At 34.6% G+C, this 22,954-nt stretch overlaps 1 protein-coding gene across 4 annotated transcripts in view; it reads right to left on the bottom strand.

The window, feature by feature from the left end:
* Positions 1 to 987: 987 nt before the first annotated feature.
* The window catches only part of LOC150074998 (uncharacterized), a 381,296-nt gene continuing 359,329 nt past the window's right edge, over positions 988 to 22,954 (bottom strand). For all 4 annotated transcript variants that reach the window (XM_090388218.1, XM_090388219.1, XM_090388221.1 and 1 more), the window contains one exon: positions 988 to 1,804. In XM_090388218.1, the coding sequence (XP_090244344.1) occupies positions 1,071 to 1,804 (734 nt within the window). In that variant the 3' untranslated portion in view covers positions 988 to 1,070. The remainder of the gene's footprint in view (positions 1,805 to 22,954) is intronic.

Raw genomic sequence — 22,954 nt, 5'->3', positions numbered from 1 at the left:
AATCACTTCTTAATCCAAATACCATATATTTCCATCCATGATGAAGCATAAGAAGTAAGAAAGGAACTTTGAACAACTCGATTTCTGCTCAGCATTAAAGGCAAATAGGACTAACTATTCTTAGATCACTGTATACACCTAAATATAAAAAACTGTTAAAACAAATTAAAAACATCGATATTTACACAACTGTATGTATTTTTCAAAATGAACTTAAAAATTGTCAACCCACAGATATTGTATTACGCAAATCTGTATGCTGCCACATCAATTTCTGTCATGAAAAGTTCAATGTTGGAAAAATCACAGTGATATAGTTTGAAAATGTTTTCTTTTCTGTTAACAGTGTGCAAAACATTCATTTCTACATTCTTATTTAACATTTCAGCTATAGAACCTTACTCTTAATGTACAATACTCATTTGCAGAACAGCAGAAAATATTCTGTACTTAAAACTCTACACAATGAATAATTAAAATATGCATTTTAAAAACAAATGCTAGCATCATTTTCCTTTTAATTTTTTTTTTTAATTTTGAAAAAAATTTAACTAAGTCCAAAAATGACATATTTTGTTCAAATATTTTTACTGCTATTTTATATTGAAATATATACCTGAAATTAATATGTAAGTAGTAGGAAAACTACTACCATAAAAAGACGGGAGAAGTATGTTAAAGTTGGTAAATTAGTTAAAAACTAAATAGCCATTTCATTTTCAACACGGAAAAAGTTTGACAAGCTGTAGGTTCCCTGAGTCGTGACAAAAGGTGCCAAAAAGTGACACAGTTCATCTAGATTCCTGCCTTTCTAACATTCTTTCTTAGTCCTTTATATGTCTTGTATATGAAAGTTTGTAGCATTTCATGCTGTAACGTCAGCTGCTTTTTTCTTTAAATTTAAAAATTTTTTTTTTTTTTTTCAATGAGCTGGGGCATTGAATTGAGTTTGATCCTGTTGCAGGAATCTAAATGTGATATGGTAGAATATAGGAACTGTTGTATGGCAGGTCACTTTTGAAAATGTGATTCAGTCATTAAAAAAATTAGGACTTTTGATGTCCAGGAATTTAGTCACTTCCTATACATTTTTTTAATTCTGGTGGTGTTGGAATGGTAATAGCCCTGGATGTAGCCATTGCTGCAGTTGTTGCTGTAGCAATTGAGGTAGAAGATTGAGCAGTGCTGGTTGTGATTGGAGCCAGCAGGGTGGATGTGGTGGTGTTGGCCGAAATGCCCCTCGTCACTAGTGCAGTGGCTGATGGTGCAATATTCATGGCAAATGAGGTAGGAGAGTGGGCTGAAGTAGGAGAAACTGGTACTGATGTTGATATACAGGTAACAGCAGAAGGAGAACTTATAGGTGCTGCTCCACAATGAGGAGGTGAAACAGCTGACGAAGACGGATTGATCCGTTTCTCTTTCTGTCGTCTGTTGCAGAACCACACCCGCACCACTTCTTTTTCCATTGACAGAGATTCGGCCAAAATTGTAATTTCTTCGGAATTAGGTTTTGGAGTCTGAAGGAAAGCTTTTTCAAGTGCAAGTCTTACACCTGTTTCAATACTAGTGCGTTTCTTTCTACGTCTTCCAATGGATTCTGGGGTAGTATGGGCATTAGTGAGGGCTGACGGATTATTAATTGATGCATCTGCATCTTCAAGCCATCGCTGTAGTAATGGCTTTAATTTGCACATATTCTTAAAACTAAGATTTAAAGCTTCAAACCTAGAAATAGTAGTTTGGCTGAAGTCATTGCCATATAACTTGCCCATTGCCAGTCCCACATCTCCTTGTGTGAAACCTAAAAACAATACAATACTTATCATTAAAGTTCTGGTTTGTACATATTGAAACACATTTTCTTATTACAAAAATAAGATCTGTCACTACTACTACTTCTTCAAGAAGCTTTCAAAAATTTAAGTGAAAGGCAGATACTACTGCAGTGGAACCTTGATTATCTGTGCTAATGGTAGGGAACTAAATGCTATTTAATCAAAAAGTGTGATTTATTCACAGGATTTGAGTGTATAGTAGTGTATATACATTAACAGACTTGACCACTTGGCTATGTCAGGGACCAGGGTTCAAGCCCGCAACTACTAAATATGATTAACTTTTGTATTGATTGATTGATTGATTTATTGTAAACTCCACTGACCTGGTTGTTGTGTCAGAGTATAAACAAGATTTTTTTTTTTTTGTTTTTTTTTAACTTATAAGGGAAATCGATCTATGTAATGCAATTTCACATATTTTAGAACAAGAACAGAAGATAAAATTAACTCACGGAAATAATTTGATTCCATTTTTTTTTTTTTTTGCTGAAACCACTGTGTATATTGGTTTTTATTTACTGAAAATATAGAAGTGACATGTTTAGTCAACATTTTACAAAAAAAGTTCTATACAAGTAGAAAAAGTGGTCTAACACTATCCAAGTTATAAAAAAGATGCCTCACAGGTGTAGGGAGGAAAAATTCATGTATTGTGGACCCATAGTATATTTATTTTATAAATGCAAATAAATATTATAATCACTATTGTTTGCCCTTTGTGGCATGCTGGCCAATCAACTATCTTCACTTTATAAGAAAAAAATAAAATAAACACTGATGCTGTCCAGGCAAAAAATTTGAATAACATTTATGAAATTTCAGGTGTACCAGTGGCGCATCCAGAAATTTTGTGAAGTTCAAAGTTGATATCTTTTACAAGTTTGACATCACAATATATAACATAAAACAAAGAGAATTCTAGCCCCTCAGGCCCCAGTGTTCCATTTTATTATTCATATCCCACAGAGATAATCAAATGTACCCCTGTTCAAGGCACTGATAATCAAGATTCACTGTACATATTATTTTCTGTTAATTCTGTACTGTAATTGATGTTCGCATTAAAGAATTAAAAATGTGGCAGCTTTCACTAAATGGTTTAAATATAACAGCTAGTTATACGCAAAGTCAAGTACACCTTTGATAACAGTTCATCAATTGTTCTTTTTAAGTATTTATTATGTACAAGTTCTATAAAGCAGGTCTCCAGGAAATTATGGTATGAAGTTTGGTTATTTTCATGTGAAACAGCAAGTATGTTCTAATACTTGATTTAAGATCTATTTCCATTGCATTCTTATAGTGAGAAATAGACAACTCATCTATTAATGTATATTAAAGATGAATTAATGTCATTAATAAAGATTAATAGATGTCACCATTAAGGACATTTATCATTACTAATCTGGTCAGATTTTATAGTTGATATATAGTGAAACTTTTATATTGAATATTAGCAAAGTGACAAAGGAGCAAAGCTCCTGTAACCCCAGTTAAAAAAAAAACACAAAAAAACCCCTTCCTTCTGCAAAACTGAATATCAAGTATCATCCAACTGTTTCTGATAAAATATCTGTTCAAACCTTTAAATTCATATATGCATTCCATGATCCACTAGATTTGTTCTAGCCAACTGCTTTTTAACTAAAAGCATATTTTCTTACATCTCATTTATCTTTCTTTCTTTCAGTTTAAATTTAGATATTTTAGTTTCTAAAAATTTTAATTTTAGTGAGCAGATCTACTAAAGTGCACTTTAACATAAGCCATTAGAATGCTTAAAAGGCATTATTAAATTTGAGAAACATACATAACGGACTTATCTGACCTTGGAATGAGCTCATTATATATTTCTCAAACTGGATAATGTATTTTAAACACTACAGTGGTTTTAAAATTAAACATGTCAATTGCAGAACCTGGTCCTATAAAATTAAAATCACTGCATTAAATATGAATTATATTAAAAGAATCCTAAACTAAGCTACATATATTCTAAACACAATAACTTAATAATACATATGCATGTGCGCACATACACATGGGCTGTTCAATAAAGAATGATCATAATTTTTTTTCACAACATACCTTTATTAATCATCCATATTTTGATAGTCATTTTCAAAGTGGTCCCCATTTGATGAAATGCACTTACTCCAATGTTTCTGTCATTCTTCAAAAACATGGTGGAAGCCATTTTTTGACATGCATTTGAAATCGCCTCCAATGTTTTTACACCTTTTGATAACTGGAAACATTTTCCTTGCATCTCCTTCTTTAACTTAGGAATTAAAAAAAAAAAAAAAAAAAAAAAAAAAATCACAAAGCACACAAAGTAGTCAGGGCTGTAGGATGAGAACACATTTAACATTCATACTGGCTAAGTACTCAATGGCAATACGAGCAATGTGAGGTGGTGATGCAGCATCCACCCACTTGCATGCAGTTGTAGTTAGAATGTGATCCTGCAAAGCGTGTAGAACAGTTCTGCAGTAAGGTCCCTAACAGTCATAAGACATGGCACAACATACTGGTAAACCATTCCTTGAATATCAAAGAGATGACCATAAACTTTTCTATAGACACCAGAATATTTGTTTTTTTTTTTTTTTGTGTGTTCGCAATGACACAGACTTTGAAACAGAACTTTTTGCTTATTCTCTGGGTCAAAATGAGGAAGCTGTATCTCATCCGCTATCACGTGGTGCAAAACCTCACCATCTTCAGTAATCATCCATTTCAGCTCCTGACAAATCTCCGCAGGTATGAGTAATCTTGGAACCCAGCATGCACAAATGTGTCATATGCAAATGGTCATGGAAAATTCCATGCATGCTTCCTACTGATATTCTCAACATCTCTATCCATTGCCTTACTGCTATATAATAATCTTTTCTCATGATTACAGAAATAGTGTTTATGGTTTCTGTGGTGACAGCAGTAGCCGGATCTTCAGGACTGCCAATTTTTTTGTGATTGAATCATATCCATCTTTAAACATTCTAAACCACATGCGAGCTGTTCTATATGGAAGTGTAGATTCATCATAAACCTTTTAACACTTCAGCTGATGTTTTCTTGAGAGAGAAACAAAATTTGAGAGCAGCATACTATTCCTTGCATATCACATCAATTGTTATTTTGACGAAACTGAACAGGCATAAACTTGACCGATCATCAAGGTCATGCCATGCACAAGTCAACTACGCAGTCACTATGTGATACAGCTTGGTTTAGTCTTAAATTCTGCAGCTCAGCTAGAAATAGCAAGCAGTACGGTTGTTCATGAAAAATTATGATCTTCTTTATCAAACAACCCTTGTATTTTTAAATACAAGTTGAATTCACAGAAATATTTTATTACCAAATTAAAGGGATAAGTAATTATTACTGATTATTAGTTGATCACAGAATTCTTTCCATCAAGAAGATTATTTATTGGACAATAAATTAGTTATCAGGCAATATAATGTTTATGAATAAATTCTATTGCCTGATAACTCCATTCCAATTTTAAGCTTTCTCATCTATATCACTACTTTTTTTCCCCCCAAAAGATTCAAAAATTAAGAGTAAAAGAGAAAGAGCTCAGTGTTTTGGATTCAATTATGTATACTTTTTGCTTATTCTCTGGGTCAAAATGAGGAAGCTGTATCTCATCCGCTATCCCGTGGTGCAAAACCTCACCATCTTCAGTAATCATCCATTTCAGCTCCTGACAAACCTCCGCAGGTATGAGTAATCTTGGAACCCAGCATGCACAAATGTGTCATATGCAAATGGTCATGGAAAATACCATGCATGCTTCCTACTGATATTCTCAACATCTCTATCCATTGCCTTACTGCTATATTAACTATTCAACATTAAAAGATAAAATGCACAAGGCATAATTTCTTATGGGTTTTAGGTAATTAACTGTATAATATCGGTGAGATACATCATAGTTTACCCATAAATTTGAACTACAAATGTAGTGTAAAGTACACCAATCAGTAATAATTGGTGTACCTACACCGATATTATATAGTTAACTATTCAACATTAGAGAAAACTCATTTACTTACTATTCCATACCCTGTAAACTGTAATAATACCCTTACAAAAATCTACGGATGTCACAACAGCAAGCAATTGAATTATGCAACTCTGCAACAGAGGTGTTTATTTAATTCTGGTTAATATCATAATTTTGATACCTTTACAAGATTTTCAAAATGTTGTCTTTATACATGTAAAACTAGAAGGTAAGATTGTGGGTAAATATATTCAAAATGGTTTTGATAATGTACAACAAAAGAATAAATGCTTTAGAATAAATGCTCCATAAAATGCAAAGCTTTTTTATAAAACTAAAATATCTAAAGTTAATAACACAAATAGCTTAAAAGGCAGTTATTTTGTCTTTAATTACTTTTATAATTTCTATGTTCACTTGTGAGTGATTCTTGAGAGAGAGACAGAGAGAGAGGATACCAAAATTTGTGTTAAACATCAAATTAACTAAGTTATAAAGAATCAGTATACTGTGTCTGTAATCTGCCTATATTCTGTAGTAAAGTTACCCATTTGCTGGACAAAAAAACCAAAGCTTCCAGAAAATAAAAGCATGCAACTCAGCCATGCTGTAAAAAAACTCAACAATTCCTCAATCAGTGATGGAATTTAAATCAAAGCCTCTTTCACCTTGTCTGGAGAGGACAGAATTATATCGACTGTGCTACCTGTGAGGGCTTACACTGAACATTTAGTTTACTTGCAGTAATAAGTTATTAAATATAACTTACATATCTGGAGTTTCTACCTATAAGAAGAATATTCCTTTACACCCTTTGCTGTTATTTGCACATTTTCCAAGTAGGCTATATTCTTCCTGAAAGGCAATTTACAAATACACTGCTCGATATAATGGAACAGTCATATCTGTTTCTACTGGCAAATATCCATCATGGCATAGATAGAAACTCTTGTGTTGTCCTAGTAGCTTGTTTACATTGCTTCAAAGTGTTTCTTATAAGACTGTCATTATTCCTAGTAATTGTGCACTACACTGCATTGTTCTGTCATAATTTCTTAAAATTTAATTTTTTTTTTATTATATATGAAAACCCCAAACACGAGAGATATTACAACCTGTAGTACTAAGTACCTTCCTTGGGTTGGAGGTTGAGATGACAAAAGAAGATATTTCTTGCCATATTTGTTATACTTGAACTTCGGTAGACTGTAATTTTCAGGAAATACGTATGAAGGAAGGTTGTTCCAGAAAACGGCAGTTGAATGAATAAATGAGGAAGATGAAAAGTTGGTTCTGTGAGTTTGAAGTTGGCCAGTAAATGGATGTTGGCTGGTAGCTGCACATATGCGGACTGTTTTGAAAGGGAGAGAGCAGGAATTATAGAAGCCAATTATGAAGAACAGTGCCCATGGAAGTATCTGTAGAAGAGGCATGCAGCAGAAACAGTTCGTCTATGAGACAGCGAGTGTAAAGCCTCTGTTGGAGATGAATCATTAATTAACCTAACTGCCCTCTTCTGAATGGAATCAAGAAGCCTGAGAGAGGTTTTGGGTGGATTTGTGATTTATACAGAGTGAGCAGCTGTTTGGAAGAAAAGTAACACCGAGAGCTAAAGAGAAAACCAAGTTTTTTAGATGCAGAGGAAGCAATATTTGTAATGTGCTTGTGCCAAGAGAGATTAGAAGTCAGGGTAATCTCCAAAAGAGATATCATTTTGCCTAGAAATTGGAGTGCCACCAAAGATAAACATAGGAGCAGAAGAATCCTTTTTAATTTATCCTTTTTAATCCTTTTTAAGGATTAAAAAAAATCCTTTTTTTTAATCCTAAAACTCCATCAAGACAAGATGGAGTTTTAGGATTAAAATCAATTAAGTTGTCTTTGCCCTACTGGAGAATTACCTGAAGATCGGCATTTAAGGAATTGGTAGTAGATTTTTGAGAAGTTGAAGCTGAATGAGCAGGACAAGGTTTCTCAAAATGGAAAGTAGAATGCAATGTGCTATCATCGGCAAAACTATGGATAGGATTTCCAGTCAATGGAAGAAGGTCATTAATATACAAGAGGAAAAGAGTGGGAGAAAGAACTGAACCTTGAGGGACACCGGCATTAGTGGAGAAATTAGAAGGCAGAGAGCCATCTACCATCACCCTCAGTGAGTGATCAGAGAGAAAACTGAATAACCAATTACAAAAAACAGTTGGCAAACCATAAGATGGAAGCTTGTTTAGAAGACCTTTATGCCAAACACGATCAAAAGCCTTTGAGATGTCAAGAGAAACTACTTGTGTTTCACTGAACCTTTCCATTGAATTAGTCCATAAATGGGTAACATAAGCCAGAATATCACCAGTGGATTGACACTGATGGAATCCATACTGGCAATCGTTGATCAGATGGAAGGTTTCTAGGTAGTTTAAGAGTTGGCGGTTAATTTGTTTCTCCATTACTTTAGAAAAGTAGAAGTAATTGCAATGGGACAATAATTGTATTGGAGGGATTTGTCATCCTTTTTAGGAACTGGCTGGCTGGATATGAGCAAATTTCCAAGCAGAAGAAAAAACACCTTTGGAATAAGAAAGTGAAAAAAGGCTGCAAAGAATAGGAGTAAGTTCAGGAGCACAGGTTTTGAGAACAAGTGGAGAAATACAAATTGCAAAAGCCTCAACATCTCGACCATCTCGAGCAAATTTCCAAGCAGAAGAAAAAACACCTTTGGAATAAGAAAGTGAAAAAAGGCTGCAAAGAATAGGAGTAAGTTCAGGAGCACAGGTTTTGAGAACAAGTGGAGAAATACAAATTGCAAAAGCCTCAACATCTCGACCAGCTAGGTTGGTGTGACTAGAAAATGGAAGCCAGCTGGAGTTTGGGACCTGGAGCTTTTTTAACATCAAGATTCATCAATATCCTTCTGACATCCTTTTGATGGAAGACCAGAGGAGGCATTGAATGGAGCGTGTTGGGAAAGGTGGGAGATGTTTTAACAAGAACATCAATACATGAGTTGGAAGAAAAATGGGATGCTAGCAGATCAGCTTTATCCTTTCCTTGGCTGAAGTGACAACAGAACCATCTGTTTTTGACAGAGGTGGGAGCAGAGATGGGCAAAAGTTGTGGTCAATAGCTCTGGCAAGAGACCAGAATGCTCGGCTACCATTAGGGCAAGAAGCAAGTTTTCTACTCTTTGCCTGTTCAAAATCTAGTTTAGACCAGTTAATAACTGCTTTACAATTGTTGCAAGCTTTTGTGCAGGCAGAAAATGAAACTGAAGAATTGGAAACAAGCCAATTATGATATGCAACATTCTTCTCTTGAACAGCCTTAGCGCATTTATCGGAAAATCAAGGTTAAGATAAAGGATGAGATTTTAAAGTGGAGTGTGGAATGAAGGATTCCATTCATACAAGAATAATTTCACTGACACGATCTGAGCAAACTTTGGACATCAGAAGTTTTAAAACAGTAATCCGACCAAGGAAAAGAAATCTCGCAGGTCATCCCATCTTGCATTATTATAATGCCAAACAATATGAGGTTGGGAATAGCCATGAGATAAAGGTGCCATTGGAGAAGAGACAATCACCAATTTGTGATCTGAGGTGCCTAAAAGACCACTCACTTCCACTGTGTACTTAGAAAGGTTGTTTGTGAGAAAAAGATCAAGTTTGTTGGCTGTATAGTTAGGATTTTCCAGTATTCTTGTAAGTAAATGAACAATCTGTGCAAGGTCATTAGTAATTGCAAAGCCTCAACATCTCAACCAGCTAGGTCGGTGTGACTAGAAAACAGAAGCCAGATGGAGTTTTTAACATTAAAATCACCAAGGAAAATTACCTCACTGTTAGGAAAATTGGACTGGAGAAAGTCAAGCTGCAAAGAGAGGAAGTCAAAGAGCTCCAAGTGATTAGTGGAGTTGGAAGAATGTTAGAGACAACAGATGAATTTGACACAATGAGGTAGAGAGATTTTAAGCCAGAGAAGATTGAAAAGAGGAGATTCCAAATTACCAAGTCTCTGACAGGGAATATCGGAATGAACATATGCACAAATACCACCTTTGTGGCGAAAGGAATCATACAGCGAATAGTTTGGGCAACTGAAATGAGCGGTAGTTGAATCAACCGATAACTGAGATTCTGTCAGAAAAAGAACATGCAGTTTGGCAGACTGCAAGTGAAAATGGACATCGTTGAGATTAGAATTGAGACCATGTATATTTGTGAAATGAATTAGGAAGTGTTTGGGAGGTTTAGATCTTTTCACAGATAAGCTTACTCTATTAGTTTGACAATTCATGGTGTATTCAATAGTAAGAAAAAGTGGAGGGGGGGACATGCTGTGTAAAATAATGAAATTTTTGGATATGGCGTACACATGGTAAGAATATACCCAGATCGTTGACATAAAGTGGCCTCGACAATACCCCCTGCATACACACTACTCGGACTCCCTCCAGTCACTATCTGGCAGAGTAGAGGTAGCAAGATTATACACTAGCTGATCTGGAAACCTCCTAAAGAGTTACCAATAGGTTCGTCCGGTGTACTAACTAGCGGCCAGCCTGCAAACACCGTTTTAGAGCTGTACCCTCAAAATGTAAGGAAGATTGGATCTTGCCATGATGTTCATCATAACCTCAAAAGTCATCAGTCATACTTCATGATGGAAGAGATGGGGAAGGGTTGACCGGAACTTAGCTCTGTAGACCAAACATGGGTTCCACCACTTCAAGCCTCCAATAAGCAAAGTGGTGGTATTGCACCAGTTGATGAGTCATCTACCACCTAGTATTGCCTGATAACACAGAGGGGTGGCATTCCTCCATGTTGTGTGGGCACCACACCTGGACCCCCTGCTTACATTGGTTCACATCTGGGTAGTCACCCACAGTGTGCTTGTGCACAGCGGTTATACCCAGGATTACTAACGAGGTCACCATCGTGAAGGTGCAAGCAAAGGATTTGGCTGTCACAGACTGTTCGGACTTCACCGAAATTGGGTCCACTTGGCTTAATTCACCCGAATATCAGTTCCATCAGCGTTTTAGACTCCCAGGTAGCAAGTACAGCTTGTCTAGCATATCTGAGAGAATGTCTGTGATAACCTCAAGGAATTACATAAAACAAATACATTTTAATGAAGCCATACATTTCAGAGGGGTCTTTACTTCACTATGGAGGAAATTCTATGGTGACACTTGCAATTTAATAAAAAAAAATATATATATATATATATATATACACATATATATACACAGCAGGCCCCTGTTATAACGTGGTTTGCTTTACGCTGATTCACTATAATGCTGTTCGTATATTATAATCCGTATAGGACTATAACGCTGTCACAGATCACTATAACGCTCTTTTACAGATTGCATTTTTGGCATATTTAATGAAATCGTTTCATTTGGAGTCGATAGCTTGAAAATGAATATAAAAATATGGTTAAAACGTTTCCCATGCCGACTTGAGAAATATTCCCACGCTCAGTGAAATTCTCTCGCATGCTAATTTAATTGCAGTTCCAAGATCAACATTTTAAAAAATGATCAAGTATATTGCTTGTAATATTTGCATTATATGCATTTATCCGAAGTCTAGTCATCACTCAGTACAGTATTAGACATTGTGCGTAACAGACAGTTTACTTGAACATTGTATCATAATTAATGCAACCAACGCAGTTACATTTTTGAAGAGTTAATAATGGCCAATAAGAATGAAAAAGCAACAACGTCTGGGCGCAGTACGAAGACGATAAATGTAAGAAAAATACTACTGAATTTGAAAATTAAATTAGACGTTTTGAGGCGAATCAATTCCGGTCAACGACAAGCGGATGTGTGCCATAATTTAGGACTTGCAAGTTTAACTGTAAGAACAATTATAAAAAAATAAAGAATTAATTTTAGCATCAGGAAAGATTGCTGTTCCACTGCAAGCAACTAGGACTAGGCCAGCTATTAGGATTGAAATCAAAAGACTAACTAATTTTATTGAAGATAATATCCAATGCAGAATTCAGTTAAGTTAAATATTATAAATAATAAAAAAGAGAGAGAGAGATTAGCCTGTATCAGGGGTGGCCAACCTATGGCGCATGCGCCAAATGTGGTGCTCTGGAAGATTACAAGTGGCGCATTTCATCATAAAATTTCTCAAGTACCCACAGCCCATATTGCCGATTCTTTGGTTCTATTTCCTTTCATTTAAGGTTCTTCCGCATATAGCTTAAGACACTCACCACCTTCTTTCCACTTACACGTGTCAATTCCCTCAATTTAGCAAAAGAAATAAATTAAATAGTCTCCAAAAAAATGCATTTCTGAATTTTGACTGTAAGTGATCTATGGCTATGAAAATATATCGAGCACTTAGTCGTCCATTCTTTTGTACGGCCGTTGCCTCCGGCGCCCGACTCTATGCACAAGTGGGAAAATAAATGCAATAAGTGACTTTTTCAGGGGACTGAGAATATACAAATAGATCCTTCATCGGAAGTCTTTCAAGTTAAAACAAAACAATGAAATAAATTTGAGGTATTTTCATCTACAAAAATTTCCATCAATCGCATTTTGCCAACTCAAGAAATAGTAGGGGGGAGCTCTACCCCCAGTCGCACCTGCTCATCAGTTTGTCGAAATTTTTCGACAGTTTACAATTGATATTCAACATACATACTTGTGATCTGTTTGTTCTTTTTCAACACTTAGACTTCTAGAGTTTTGTACTTTTCTGTTTTTTTTTTTTTTTTATTCCTTCTATCCACCACAGTGCAAAAGAAAATGAGCAAAAGAAAAGCAGAAAGTGATATTAAACATGAATTTAATGAACAGTGGGAAAATGAGTTGCTATTTATAGCAAGTTCATCAGGAAAACCATTTTGCATTGTTTGTGAAAGTACTCTTTCACATAATAAAAGACATGATCTTAACAGACACTATAAATCACAGCATCAGACTAACTTAGACGGCAAAATGAAGCTCATTCTTGGGTCTGAGCTACGAAAAGAATGTGACTAAGAAAAAGGAAGAAATCAGAAGACAAAATATATTTGCTAAAGTTGTGAAGACTTGGCAATGATAGAAGCATCCTATGAAATTGCTTTAGTATTGGCAAAAAAAAAAGAAACCTTTTTCTGACGGAGAAGAAATTGTTAAGCCTTGTCTCCAAACATTTGCACACCATCTTGGTAATAAAGGTATTGAAAGGAAAGCAGACGAAATTGCTATATCAAGGCAGACAGTTACGAGACGTATTGAGGAACTCTCTCAGGATGTATTTCAGCAACTGGAAGATCTTGTCCATTCTTGTACTTTCTTTTCTCTAGCTTTGGATGAATCAACAGACATATGTGGTGTAGCCCAGTTAAGCATTTTTATAAGAGGAATTGATGATAATTTTAATGTCTTTGAAGAACTTGCCAGTCTGGAGTCATTGCATGGTAAAACATTGCATGGATCAGACATTTGAAAAAGTAAAATCATGCCTAGAAAATCTAAAATTAGATTATAGTAAACTCATCAGTGTGTGTACTGATGGAGCGCCATCACTGATAGGTAAAGCCAATGGCACTACAACTTTGCTTGAAAATTTTTTAAATCATCCTGTACTAAAATATCACTGCATTATACACCAAGAGGCACTGTGTGGAAAAACTTTAAATATGCAGCATGTTATGTTACCGGTTGTGAAATTTGTGAATAAAATTAGAGCAAGAGCATTAAACAGACGAGAATTCAGAGAATATTGCGAGTTGTTAGATTTGGAATATGGCGAACTTGTCCTTCATTGTGAGGTGCGCTGGCTTTCTGGAGGACAGGTTCTGAGTAGATTTTGGAAATTGAAAAATGCTGTTTATAATTTTTTAGAACAGGAAAACAAACTACCTGATGAAAGAACCTTATTATTAGATAACAACTGGCTATTTGATTTGGCATTTTTAGTTGATATTACTAGTCATCTCAATGATCTAAATTCAAAACTTCAAGGCATGAATAAATTATTTCCTAGCTTAGTAAATAGCATCAATTCATTTAAAATGAAATTAAAACTGTTCATCTCTCAGTTAGAAAATCAGGATTTAAGTCAATTTCCACACTTGAAAGAGCAGAATGAATGTGCTATGGATGATAGCAATTGGAACAAATATCTTGAAAAAATCAAGTTATTGCAAGTGTCATTTGAAAGTCGTTTTCATGATTTGGCTAAAAAAGAAAACTACATGCTCGCATTTATAAACCTATTTTTACTTAGTGAACAAAACATAATTGAGATGCCTAGTAATATACAAATGGAACTTATTGATTTAAAAACAAATTCATTATTAAAAATGAAATTTGATGAGCTTTTTTCAGATCAAAATGCTTCTGACATGATTAATTTCTGGTGTTCATTACCCTGTGAACATTTCCCAGAACTAAGAAAATTTGCAAAAAAATTATATATGCCGTTTCAGAATGACATACAGATGTGAACAAGCATTTTCATCCATGAAATTGATCAAAAGCAAAACGAGGTCGTGAATGACTGATTCAAATTTGAAGAATTATCTCAGTAACAAATTTAACACCAAACATTGAAAGATGGCAAAATCCAAACAGGCTCAAAAGCCTCAATAATGGTAAATAATGTTTATGTGCTGTAATAGAAATTGCTTTACATACAATAATTAAATCATTTAAAAATGTTAATTATGTTCATAAACATACTTTTATTAAAAAGGTTATTAAGGATATGCCTGGCCTCCTTCTAGTGAGCAGAGAGAACAAACGACTCCAAGTTCCAACCTGATCTCTCTCTCGGTGCTCCATCTCGCTCAGAGCTCTCTCTCTCATCACATCCAACAACTGTGGTACAGAGCTATCTTCACCAAACGAGACTCTCCAGCAGCTGTACCACCATCAGCGGGTTCCACGACAGTGGTTGCCCTCTCGTTCAAGAGATCATCTCTCACTATTGTAGATTGGTACTCCAATAAACATGTCTTTTGAACTGGCCTACATTATTTAATTTAGTTGCATGTTTGAATTATTCTTTTTCCTCCCCTAAGCGAAGCAGATCCTACCCCTATCCCTATTTTCCAACCCCAACCATGAACGTAAGAAGGTAGAAAAGGTGCTTGAGTTGTATGGCGCATCTGAACTCGTATGAGAAAAAATTGGCGCATGGTATGCAAAAGGTTGGCCACCACTGGCCTATATGATGTCTGAAGAAAACTCACCAAAAAAAAAAAAAAAAAAAAAAAAAATGGAACCATTTAAAACTAGTAAGGGCTGGTTGAATAGATTTAAAATCCAGGGAGAAGACGCAAGTGTAGATCAAGGAGTCAAAACTTTCAAAAAAGAACTTGTTAAAATTATTGAAGAGGGGTATTTATGTGTTATACTTCTCAACAAGTTTATAACATAGATGAAGCAGGACTTTTGTGGAAACAAATGCCTAAAAGAAGTTTCATATTGAAAGAAGAAAAAAAAAACATGCCAGGTTTCAAAGCAGCGAAGGATCGGTTGACTTTATTGTTGGGTGGTAACGCTGCAGGGGATTTAAAATTAATACCCCTTTTAGTTTACTTGGAAGAGGGCCAAAGTTCAATCCAAAATCGACACATTTTTCATGATTAAATTCACCAATTAAATTAAATCAATTAAATTCATTATTTTAATTGGAATTTTAAGTTTAATTTTGATACGTAAGTAGTTACCACATAATTATATATGTATGTAATGCAGAATATTTTATATGTACAAATATTTGAATATTAAATATTTTGACCGACATTTGTGCATCTTTTCACTACCGTTTATTATGGATTAGGAAATATCCTATGGCACCGACAGCAACTCACAAATACATATGCTACCTTATGGGAATGCAGCGCTCGCTTAGCGCGGATTCACTTAGCGCTCTGTTTTTCCGGGACGAATTATCAGCGTTAAGCGGGGGTCACCTGTATATATACAGTGGACCCCTGCTTTACGATATTAATCCATTCTGGAGACACCATCGTATCATGAAAATACCATAAGACAAAACATTAACATACTGTTTTTTGGTAATTCATTCCAAGACCCTGGAAGTTTGAAATTTCACTATGTAACTAAGCCATTTATCTCTCTAAAAGGTGATTTTTTATAATGGAAATTGTACGTATTGATGAAAAAACTAATATACTGATCAAAACACAACACAAAAAATCACTTCAACTAAAGGATGCAAAAACAACACACGCGGCCAACACATTTACAAAGACTGCTATTGGCTGAGAGGAAAAACCACGTGGTCCAGCTGGAGACAATCGTAAGCCCATCCCATCATAAAGTGAAATAAGTAGGTGCCGGTTAATATGATCACTAGTTAGTGGAATCAGCCGCTTTAATTTCAAAAAACCAATTAAAATAATTAAAATGCACTACACTTTCATTGTTATCATATGTTCAATTATAAGAATCAATTTTGAGTGCTTTTGTGATATTTTTCTAAAGCACATTTCTGGAGGTCTACCATAAAACAGCAAAAACAATTTGCAGTTTCTGGTTTATTGGACTTTTCTGTTAGTGCAGTCTATTATAAACGGGTAGTAAACTCTATCTTATTGCATTTGCAATAATACCAATAGCTGGAATTCTGTGGGTTTTTATGTCATTATGATGAAATATGTTTCCCCTTCCATGAAATCTTCAATCATATAATAAACAAAGGAATTTTCAGAATCTTGTTGTTGTTGTTGTTGTTGTTGTTTGGTTTTTAGGAGCATTAGCAACTAAGGCCATATTGCTCCGGGAATATGCAGTGGTCATTCCTTGACCTTTCCGCATCCTCCGTATTTGGTGGTGACGGGCTCGAACCCCGGTCTAATCAAGAAGCGTGTGCTACGCACTGCTGCTCCTTCCCACCTGGCTACGGAGGCGCCGCCTTTCAGAATCTTCTCTTCATTCCTATTTTTTAAGCTTCGTAAACTTGTTACTCCATATCTCACTTGCTCATATCGTGTTAGTTGCAATTTGTGTGTGCCATGTTCTTTGTTGATTGTTTATCTTTTTTTTTTAATTTTACAACCCGCCCCCAAAAAAAGGTCGGTGAACAGAAATATTATCAACTAGTTAGTATGCACATATTACAGTATGTATTAATTAAGCTATGTATGTAAGCATAAATTTATTTTTATTTTGCTAACCTCTGGCAAATATTCTTCTGATTTTCACCTATCATTAAATTTTGTTAATTGGCAATGTAATAAAGTATAAATTTGTGACTTTACTTTTAGAGCCTGTGGATAATACTGTACTCCTATTTTTACTTATTAGAATCATCATTTAATAGAATTAAAATTCAATTCGCAAATGTGATTACAATGACTGGTGCTTACCACATATAGTGAATGGTATTTTATTAAGGAGAGTCTATCATAAAGTGTTTTGATTGTATAGTGAACCCATCATAAAGTGGGGAGTCCACTGTATCTATTTATCTATCTATCTATATATATATATATATATATATATATTAACAAATATAGTACCAAAATGCATTACACCTTCCTGAGCTGACACAAGGAACAGAAAAAGTACAGTGTACAGGAAGCGTGCATGGAGAATGGAATTTCGGATCTACTGATCATGTGAATAGGGAAGTCAAGAGCCCACATAAGCCTCAATACAAAGCACATGAGGGGGCTCCCTCTTTATTATTATTATTATTAGCTATATGGTGCAAGAAAGTCTGAGGCTTATGCTGCACCAGCCAAAAAAAAATTCAAATTACCCTCTGAGAGAGAGGGAGAGAGAAAGAGAGACAAAAGTAGAAGGAAATCACCAAGAAATAGAAAAATGATGATATCCAGCTCAGGACCATGGGTGTGCCAAGCCCATACTCACCAGATGCAAGTCCCTGGGGATATTTTCTTTGAATATGTGTGCACATATGTCCACATAGGTGTGAAGGTTAAAAACCAGCAAATAAATTCTAACAAATAGTAAATCAATAAGATAAAAAATTAAAATTAAAACATTTTTATTATCTTAAAATTTGTAGATTTTTTGCCAAATATTAAGAATGAATGTAATTACTTAAAAAATGTAATATTAAGGTCTCAGCTGGGCCCCTTGAAAAAGTGCTTGCCTGATTACTGTAGATCCCCTAACCCTCGAGAATTTTTTTTGGCTGGTACAGCATAAGCCTCAGGCTTCCTTGCACCATATGACCAATAATAAAAATAATAACCCCTCACCCCAAATTCAGTGTGCATATGGTGCAATCAGTTTGATCGTCCACGTTACTGCTATTGAAGGAGGGTAGGATATTATTACAGTATTGATGCTGTTGATATGGATGCCTAAATGTTAATGGTCAGCTGTCCTCACTTAGCCTCCATCTGAACTAACTGCCTTTTGAAGAGGAGGCTCACACCAGTTGTGCTGTTTTGCATAACCAGGGTGAGATTCCAAGTGCTACCCCATTTTTTTAGGATGCCTAAATGTTAATGGCTAACTTTTAGGCATCCTACAACAGTATCAATAGCAGCATCCTTCTGTTTTTGTTAACATAACCAAAACCACAGAACTATTTCATACAGGACTGGTCAGACCAACATATCCAAAATTTCATTTTGCACACTCCTGTTCACTGTGTTTTGGCTACCCTGTGTTTTGTCATAGTAATCCAGGAAGACAGGTAGACATTCGATCCAGGAATTAATGTTTAATTGTTAAATTTTGTTTTTATGGAATTAAGGTTTGCCATGCAAGAAGGAGGCACAGATCTTCCAAATGGTCTTGCTAAAATGTACTGTTTAGGTAATAAAATTTGTTAAATTATGACAAAACAATGATTCTTGCATTTTACATCAGTTTTCTTACAATTCAGGTGGAGCTTTATATTAACCAAATCTTTGCTCTCAACCTTCAAGGACTATCAGAATAATATTTCTAGCTCGTTTATTAGCATCATGTTTTGGCTATGTTCTTAAATATTCTGTCTGCCCGTTGCCGGATCAATGCTTTTATGCACCTAGTGCAAACAAAAAAATAAAAAATAAAATAAATAAATAATAATAAGTTCCCCCTCACACACACACACATAAAAGTCTCAGCGTTCTTTCTGCTAATTTCTTGGATGTATCAAATTCAGGTGCCACCCTCATCAAGAAACTTTTAAAATCAAGCCTGTTTGAAAGTTATTAATATCAGAAATTGCAGGAAATCTAACACTGAATCTTGTAGCCCCCCCCCCCCCAATTTTTATGAAAATGGTTTTCTCAAAGCAATAGTCCTTTATCAGAGCACACCTCCTACCATATTATGTCTCCTACCATAATCCATTGGAAGATGGATTATGGTAGGAGACCAATGGGAGAGAAGAAAAATAGATGGATGCATATAAATTATGAGAAGAATGCAGAAACCTACAATAGGTATGAAGTAGTCTGCAATCAAGTCATGAAAGGGTCAGACAAGCTAAGGCAGATTGCAAGAAGTTTCTCTGGCAAAGAATGCAAAAAACAGTAGCAAAGACATGTTAACACTAGAAGGAAAAGAATGAAACACAGATTCACTAGATATCAATGCGCGACTTTCATGATCCTGCTCAGGTTGCTGATAAATTGAATAGATATTTTTCATCTACATTCATATGTGAGAAATCTTTTTAAGGATATAGATGCCAGTTGTACATCAAATTCAAACAGAAAGCTAAATGATTTTGTGATAAGTAGGAGAAAGATCGAAGAGAAAGATCGAAGAGAAATTGTTAAAGCAAAAATAAATAAGACACCTGGGGCAGTGGGATTTATTCAATTATATTAAGAGTGGCAGTAAAATAGGTAAACAAACCTTTAGCCATAATTATGAGAGCATCCTGTGATTCAGGGGAGGTCTCTATGGACTAGAGATGTGCAAATATATCCCCAATTCACAGAGAGGAATCAAAAGATGAAGTGAGTCAATTATCAACCATAATCTTAACTTCTATTCCTGGGAAGAAATGGAGCCACTGGTTAAAGTAATGCAGGACTGCCTAAAGAGGAGCACAATTATTAGGCAATCACAGTATAGATTTGCTAATGGGTGATCTTGTCTGACCAACCTGACTGGATACTGTGATGCAGTACCAAAGCATACAGAAAACAATTTTGATATCATACACTTAAATTTCAGAAAAGCTTTTCATATTGTTCCACATCAAAGACTGATGTACAAACTAGAGCAGTGAAGCATAATGGACAAGTTATCATTATGAATAAAGGGATATGAATAAAGGGATATGAATATTATGAATAAAGATGGTTGAGTGGGGGGAAGACAGTGGTTATCAATGGGCATTACTTTCTTGGAATAATGTTATTAGTGGTACGCTCAATGGTTTTGAGCTGGTCCCATTGTTGTATTCAGTATTTATTATGATACTCATGAAGGAAAAGTGGGCTTAATGTCTAAGTTTTAGTTGATATGAAGGTTGGCAGGGTGGTTAATGACAATAATCAGGATATGCTAATGCAACAAGATCTATAAAAATTAGGCATATGGGCTGAGAAATGGCAATTGAAGTTTAACATTAATAAATGCAAGGTACTAAGGAAGGATGGTGCAGAACATAGATGTGAGAAATTTGCTATTAGCCAGTGGACAGTTGATTGTTGCAAGAAAGTTCCATCTGACATCATCAAGGTCTGCAATTTGAATAAAATTTAAAGAATGATTAGATAAATTAATAGAGGGGATGAACATGTAATGTTGGAAGTTTATTTTTCTTTCTTTCCTTTTGTATTACTTCCTTGCATCATTTGCCACTACTAATACTAAATTATGACAAAAGTATTCTTTGCATTCAGCTTATTTGTGAGAGGCTCCTAACAGATTATCAGATGTTATACACTACTGTATCAAAAACGTACTGAGATTCCTTTATAAATGTTATTTTAATTTTGATGACCCTGCCCCAAATTCTTAGCATGAAATCCAAATTTGGTTGCTGCAGAAGTGACATATACAGATCTCACTTACCCCTGTAAAAATAGTTCATTTTTAGGATCACCTCTGCTAATGAAAAGAGGTTTGTGCTTCTTCAAGCTATAGGAACCCTAGGGAAGGTCTGTTACTATAAAGTTCTGGTGAACTTGCTTGTCACTCACATAATATAACTGAATAAATGTTGTCAGATCTTGGTGGCTTTTCACTTTAAGTGTAGCAATTTCTCTTCCCTTTTCAATGATCACTAAACCTCTGAAATGCAAAGGAAATTTATTTATCATTTAATTCTAACAATTTTTAGCTAAACCACTAGTACGCATTACTCTAAAAGATGGCTACATGTGAATATCAATGCAAAAAATTTATTCAACTTGATTCCCACCTATTTAGGATCTTCAGCAATGTTATTCATACTATATGGTTAACTGAGTTCTTTCCATATGGTGTCGCATTTGGAGAGATCTGGGTTTGAGAACCATAATATACTGGAGGAATGGTGGAATTTCTGAAAGTTTCTTAAATTGGGGTAGTTGTTAGCTGATCTAAGGCAGAGGGAGTAGGGTTTCCTCTGCAAGTTATCCTGGGTTTTTCAGCCTGCATTACATACTTGTAGAGATATACAATGGCACAATATGGTGTAAACTACTGATGTGCACAAAATCCAATGACAATAATTCAAACAGCACTTAAATATCTAAAGAATTATTTTACTGCTCTTATGATTCGATTTGTCCAAAGATTTCACAGTCTGCTTTTCAGCCCTATCCCACAAAGTTTTATTGTAATATTCAATCATCATAATAATTTACAGTTGTCCCATTTTGTACTACTTGTCCTTTTTCTTTAAGGTTGTCAAATTATCAAATGGCACCTAAAACTGCAGCAAGCAATAAAATTTTTTTATAAATTTGCATTTAATAAAATTTACAAATGAACATAATATAAATCATAAAAAAACAAAAAGCATAAAAACATGCATAAATACACCCACACAAACCTATATGTAAAAATATTAATATACAGTTACAACTAATTAGTTGGCTCATTGAATGGCAAAATCTGATATTCTTAAAATGAGAAGACGATAAAAAAAAATTAATCTTTAAATCATTTAAAAGATATGCTGTTCCCTTAATAAAATTAAAATAGGAAAAATTTGTTTGGTCAGTACAGAAACAAAAAATTGAGGATATTAAAGTCCTGAAAGGATAGTTAAAGTTTAATTTTCCTAATAAATCACTTTCTCTTATTTAAACTGTTATTAAATGCCATATCATAGGTACAAAATAATCTCTTGCAATTTTCAAAGAAATTAACTGAAAGAAGTTGTAAAATTTTTCACATGTTATATAATAATAATCAATTGCAACTGTGTTTCTGACAAATATACTTATCTTCTTGTAAAATTTATAACTCATGGATTGCAATGTGTATGATGCCGAACAAGCATAATTGAAAATGAGAGAGATGTAACAGAAAGAGACAATACTTTCAACTAATTCAACTCTTACTCAAGGTCCAATACCTATAAAGATAACACCAAGTTCCCTTACCTGATTCAGTTTACTTAAGAAAAATTATGAGAATATGAAAGAAGGAAATAAATTAGTTTTATGTATGCCTCTTAATGGTGAAAATATTGCTGTTTTCCCATATTTTATATTTAATTCATTGCAACCAATTATCTAATATAACCATAATAACTCATTCAATGCATAACAATTACTGTACAAGAAAACTAAAATTCTGATCTCACTAACATTTAATAAAAATGAAAGCTCTAATCTCAAATCTAATGAATTGTCAACAAAAAAAAAAAAAAAAAAAAAGATTGAAAATATTACTACACTCCAATTTACATGTTGTTATGAAGAGTCATATGGTTCGTGTTGACAAAGACTGCTATTGAGTGACTAACCAATAATATAAATTCTGTTTCAATTTCTTGAAACAGTAGTTTCAACTTCTTGAAACAATAATTATAAATTCAAAGTAGTTTCAATTTCTTGAAACTTTGAATTCCCAGCCAAAAGAACACTTCCTATCAATATTACATGTAGAAGTCTGTATATGTGTGTGTGGGGGAGGGGGAGGCAGGGGTGATTAGCCTGATTGCTATCTAAAAGA

The sequence above is a fragment of the Mastigoproctus giganteus genome, chromosome 14 (assembly GCF_048544385.1).
Source record: "Mastigoproctus giganteus isolate SK-2022 chromosome 14, ASM4854438v1, whole genome shotgun sequence".
NCBI classification, from domain to species: Eukaryota; Metazoa; Arthropoda; class Arachnida; order Uropygi; family Thelyphonidae; genus Mastigoproctus; species Mastigoproctus giganteus.
This window is presented reverse-complemented; position numbering and strand designations above follow the sequence as displayed.